Here is a 5559-nt window from a genome sequence, read left to right on the forward strand (position 1 = left end):
AAACGGAAATGTGACAAAGACCCGGTAACGTTCTTCCTGATGTTGGGGGAGTAGTAAGTATCGGCTAAGACATTGAGGACAAAAACCTCTTCTTCCTCCAACATGTGCCATGAGATCTTTTACATGCAGCTAAGCAGACAGAACGAGCCTTGGTCTGACATCTCATCCAAAGGACGGTACCTCCAGCACTCGTGATTTTTATTTTCTCAAGTCCTGAAGGAAGACTTGAATCCGGAATCTTGTGATTCAAAGGAGCGAGTGCTATCAAGTCGACATTATAAAATTGAACGAGGTTTGCTTATACTGAGTTCTGAGGAAGAGTCACTCGACCTGAAACGATAACACTGATTTCTCTCCACAGATACCGCTGAGCTTTTCCAGTAATTTCTGCTTTTGTTTCTGATTTACAGCATCGACAGTTCTCAACTGTTTCACTGTTCTCTGGCTATTCTTAAAGCAGGAATGAGTGAAACCGATAATTTTCCGTTCAGAACTGAATAAAGCTTCTCCAGCAACACGATGTTAGAAGTTTTGGGAAGTAATAATCAGCCTCCGCCGCCATAACAAAAGCAACGAGCGCAAATACTGAGCCCTGCCAACAGCGGGTGCTTTGGTCTTTAGGGGTAAACCTTACCTGCCCCTCGCCCAGGAAGTCGAGCTTCTCGTAACGCTTGGCCCTGGAGCGGACATCCACCGCCATCTCTCATAGGAGCAGCAGAAACTTCGCACCATAACTTCCGGTGCCGGCCTTACCTCACTTCCGCGGTCTGGCGACCGAGGCCAACGTTGTTGCTCAGCAACCACAGCCAAGCCACCATCGATTCACCGGTCTAAATGGTGAAGGTAACCTCCTCTTGATAACCGGGATATTCTCCATAAACTCCACGGGAGAGACCCATCAAAACTGCACATCACTGAGAGAAGATAGTGGTGTACCGGCTGTGTCACGTAGACTGGTAATCCAGAGGCCTGAGGACATGAGCATCCATAAAGATGCCTGGATGGTTCTTTATTTAAGGTTATGGAGATTAAAAACTCATGTTAGAATTGGATTCCGGGAGACCAACGTTGGGGTCAGCACTCTAGGAGGGTGAAAACGTGTACTTATTTTTGGGAACATTAAACAAGATGTGTCAAATAGGCTTGCCAACCTCTACTTATATTTGTGCAACATTTTGTTTGGACCTCCAACTTCATAACTTCAAAAAACTGGTGTTTTGATTTTTTTGACCAAAACTAACACGAGTTACAAGATTCAAAACCAAATGAAGTCGCAAAGGTTTACTCAATCATGTCCTGTTCAGATTGTTATGTACGTTTATTCAGTCTCTGAGCAGCAGGACTAGGATTAAGATGTGTATGTTATAGTCAAGCAGTTAGTTTTATCTACGTGTAGCATCATATCTAAATAAAGATAGAGTTGTCAGAAGCGAGACATTACGCTGAATCTTCCCATGGTGCACCTACCACTGTTGAACATGAAATCAATTAATTTAGCAGAAATCAGGGACCAAATCTGATCTGTGCAGCAGAGCTGCACAGAACCAGCCATTTATTGTAGAACTTACAAGAGAACAATTTATTTTAAAAAATGCTTTAGCAAATAAAAATCCTTCACACTGCTTCTTGTATATTGCTCTCAAGCAGCCTTCTCTGAACTCAATTTTGGTTTTATTAGTTGAATTCTTGCTTTTATGTTAAGTAACCAAGCAGCATGATGAGTGTTAACTGATAAATTGCAACACATCCTCTTGGATCTTACGTGATAATGGGAACTGCAGATGCTGGAGAATCCAGGATAACAAAGTGTGAAGCTGGATGAACACAGCAGGCCAAGCAGCACCTCAGGAGCACAAAAGCTGCCATTTCAGGCTGAGACCCTTCATCAGAGAGGGGGATGGGGAGAGGGAATGGGAATAAATAGGGAGAGAGAGGGAGGCGGACCGAAGATGGAGAGAAAAGAAGATAGGTCGAGAGGAGAGTATAGGTGAGGAGGTAGGGAGGGGGTAGGTCAGTCCAGGGAAGACGGACAGGTCAAGGAGGCAGGATGAGGTGGTAGGTAGGAAATGGAGGTGTGGCTTGAGGTGGGAGGAAGGGATGGGTGAGAGGAGGAACAGGTTAGGGAAGTGGAGACAGGCTGGGGGTTAAAATAGTATCAGAGATAATGGGAACTGCAGATGCTGGAGATTCCAAGATAATAAAATGTGAGGCTGGATGAACACAGCAGGCCAAGCAGCATCTCAGGAGCACAAAAGCTGACGTTTCGGGCCTAGACCCTTCATCAGAGAGCTCTCTGATGAAGGGTCTAGGCCCGAAACGTCAGCTTTTGTGCTCCTGAGATGCTGCTTGGCCTGCTGTGTTCATCCAGCCTCACATTTTATTATCTTGGAGACAGGCTGGGCTGGTTTTGGGATGCAGTGGGGGGGAGGCGACAAGCTGAGCTGGTTTTGGGATGCAGTGGGGGGGAGGCGACAAGCTGGGCTGGTTTTGGGATGCAGTGGGGGAAGGGGAGATTTTGAAGCTTGTGAAGTCCACATTGATACCATTGGGCTGCAGGGTTCCCAAGCGGAATATGAGTTGCTGTTCTTGCAATGTTCAGGTGGCATCATCGTGGCACTGCAGGAGGTCCATGATGGACATGTCATCTGAGGAATGGGAGGGGGAGTTAAAATGGTTCGCGACTGGGAGGTGCAGTTGTTTGTTGCGAACCGAGCAGAGGTGTTCTGCAAAGCGGTCCCCAAGCGGGTTTCCCCAATGTAGAGGAAGCCACACCGGGTACAATGGATACAATATACCACATTGGCAGATGCACAGGTCAACATCTGCTTGATATGGAAGGTCATCTTGGGGCCTGGGATGGGGGTGAGGGAGGAGGTGTGGGGGCAAGTGTAGCACTTCCTGCGGTTGCAGGGGAAGGTGCCGGGTGTGGTGGGGTTGGAGGGGAGTGTGGAGCGGACAAGGGAGTCACAGTGAGAGTGGTCTCTCCGGAAGGCAGACAAGGGTGGGGATGGAAAAATGTCTTGGGTGGTGGGGTCGGATTGTAGATGGCGGAAGTGTCGGAGGATGATACGTTCTATCCGGAGGTTGGTGGGGTGGTATGTGAGAACGAGGGGGATCCTCTGGGGGTGGTTGTGGCGGGGTGTGAGGGATGTGTTGCGGGAAATACAGTCAAGGGCGTTCTCGACCAATGCGGGGGGAAGCCGCTCACCCCACTCCTCCCACCACCGACGGAACCCTGCCCACAGCCGACGACCACATCGCTCCGCCCATAACCTCCACAGCCAGCAACCCCAGAGAAGACAGCCACACTGAGCCCTGCCGCATCTTCACCATCCCGCCAGACCTCCCACTGACTTTGGACGAACGGTCAGTCCTAAGCAAGGGGCTCACGTTTGTCCCCCTCCACCCACACATCAATGAATACCAGTCACATTTGGACATCGAGCAGTTTTTCTGCCGCCTTCGCCTCCACGCTTACTTCTTTAACTAGGAGCCCAACCCTCCCTCCACTGACCCCTTCACTCGCCTAGCCAAACTCGTCCTCACCCTCAACAACTTCTCTTTCGACTCCTCCCACTTCCTACAGACAAAGGGGGTGGCCATGGGTACCCGCATGGGCCCAAGCTATGCCTGCCTCTTTGTAGGTTACATGGAACAGTCCCTCTTCCGCACCTACACAGGCCCCAAACCCCACCTCTTGCTCAGTTACATTGATGACTGTATCGGCACCGCCTCATGCTCCCCAGAGGAGCTCAAACAGTTCATCCACTTCACCAACACCTTCCACTCCAACCTCAAGTTCACCTGGGCCATCTCCAACACATCCCTCACCTTCCTCGACCTCTCAGTCTCCATCTCAGGTAACCAGCTAGAAACTGATGTCCATTTCAATCCCACTGACTCCCACAGCTACCTAGAATACACCTCCTCCCACCCACCCTCCTGCAAAAATTCCATCCCCTATTCCCAATTCCTCTGCCTCTGCCACATCTGCTCCCAGGATGAGGCATTCCAATCCCGCACATCCCAGATGTCCACGTTCTTCTAGGACCGCAACTTTCCCCCCGCAGTGGTCGAGAACACCCTGGGCCGCATCTCCCGCATTTCCCGCAACACATCCCTCACACTCCACCCCCGCCCCCAGAGGACCCCCACTCGTTCTCACATATCACCCCACCAACCTCCGGATACAAAGTATCATCTTCCGCCATCTACAATCCGACCCCACCACCCAAGACATTTTTCCATCCCCACCCTTGTCTGCCTTCTGGAGAGGCCACTCTCACCGCGACTCCCTTGTCCGCTACACACTCCCCTCCAACCCCACCACACCCGGCACCTTCCCCTGCAACCGCAGGAAGTGCTATACTTGCCCCCACACCTCCTCCCTCACCCCTATCCCAGGCCCCAAGATGACCTTCCATATCAAGCAGATGTTGACCTGCACATCTGCCAATGTGGTATATTGTATCCATTGTATCCGGTGTGGCTTCCTCTACATTGGGGAAACCAAGCGGAGGCTTGGGGTCTGCTTTTAGAACACCTCCACTTGGTTTGCAACAAACAACTGCACCTCCCAGCCACAAACCATTTTAACTCTCCCTCCCATTCCTTAGACGACATGTCCATCATGGGCCTCCTGCAGTGCCACAATGATGCCACCTGAAGGTTGCAAGAACAGCAACTCATATTCCGCTTGGGAACCCTGCAGCCCAATGGTATCAATGTGGACTTCACAAGCTTCAAAATCTCCCCTTCCCCCACTGCATCCCAAAACCAGCCCAGTTCTTCCCCTCCCCCCACTGCATCCCAAAACCAGCCCAGCCTGTCTCCGCTTCCCTAACCTGTTCTTCCTATCTCCCATCCCTTCCTCCCACCTCAAGCCACACCTCCATTTCCTACCTACCACCTCATCCCGCGTCCTTGCCCTGTCCGTCTTCCCTGGACTGACCTATCCCCTCCCTACCTCCTCACCTATATTCTCCTCTCCACCTATCTTCTTTTCTCTCCATCTTCAGTCCGCCTCCCTCCTCTCCCTATTTATTCCAGAACCCTCACCCCATCCCCCTCTCGGATGAAGGGTCCAGGCCCGAAACGTCAGCTTTTGTGCTCCTGAGATGCTGCTTGGCTTGCTGTGTTCATCCAGCTTCACACTTTGTTCTCTTGGATCTTACAACTACTTTTAAATAGTCAGCTTTTAGTGTTTCATCTGTGAAAGATAAATTAAATCCATCACAAAATTGCATACGACAGTAATTCATACTAGATAATTTAGGGCACAATTATTAGTAGATGGAACCAGCACCTGTTTTAAACTCGTTATTTAAAGAAAAAGAGGCACACGGGTTAGGGCCACAATCAGATCAGTTTTACTCTTGTTCAGTACTACAGTACTCATGTGTAATCTACTCTTGCTCCTTTTATGCTCTAACTCAAGTAAACAAATTTTAATTAAAATTAATTGTGATGTTTTAAGCAATTCCAAATTCAATGAAAGCTAATGATGTGAAATGAAATCTCAAACTGAGTACTGCACAAGACATGCAATCCAAGGCAAGG

General features: G+C 49.7%; 1 protein-coding gene across 1 annotated transcript in view; it reads right to left on the reverse strand.

Annotated features, from left to right (window-relative positions):
* The window catches only part of cdk7 (cyclin-dependent kinase 7), a 35196-nt gene extending 34442 nt beyond the window's left edge, over positions 1-754 (reverse strand). Inside the window, exon 1 of the mRNA XM_048528028.2 lies at positions 635-754. Coding sequence (XP_048383985.1) covers positions 635-700 — 66 coding nt within the window. The 5' untranslated portion in view covers positions 701-754. The remainder of the gene's footprint in view (positions 1-634) is intronic.
* Between the last annotated feature and the right edge of the window lie 4805 nt (positions 755-5559).

The sequence above is a fragment of the Stegostoma tigrinum genome, chromosome 3 (assembly GCF_030684315.1).
Source record: "Stegostoma tigrinum isolate sSteTig4 chromosome 3, sSteTig4.hap1, whole genome shotgun sequence".
NCBI classification, from domain to species: domain Eukaryota; kingdom Metazoa; phylum Chordata; class Chondrichthyes; order Orectolobiformes; family Stegostomatidae; genus Stegostoma; species Stegostoma tigrinum.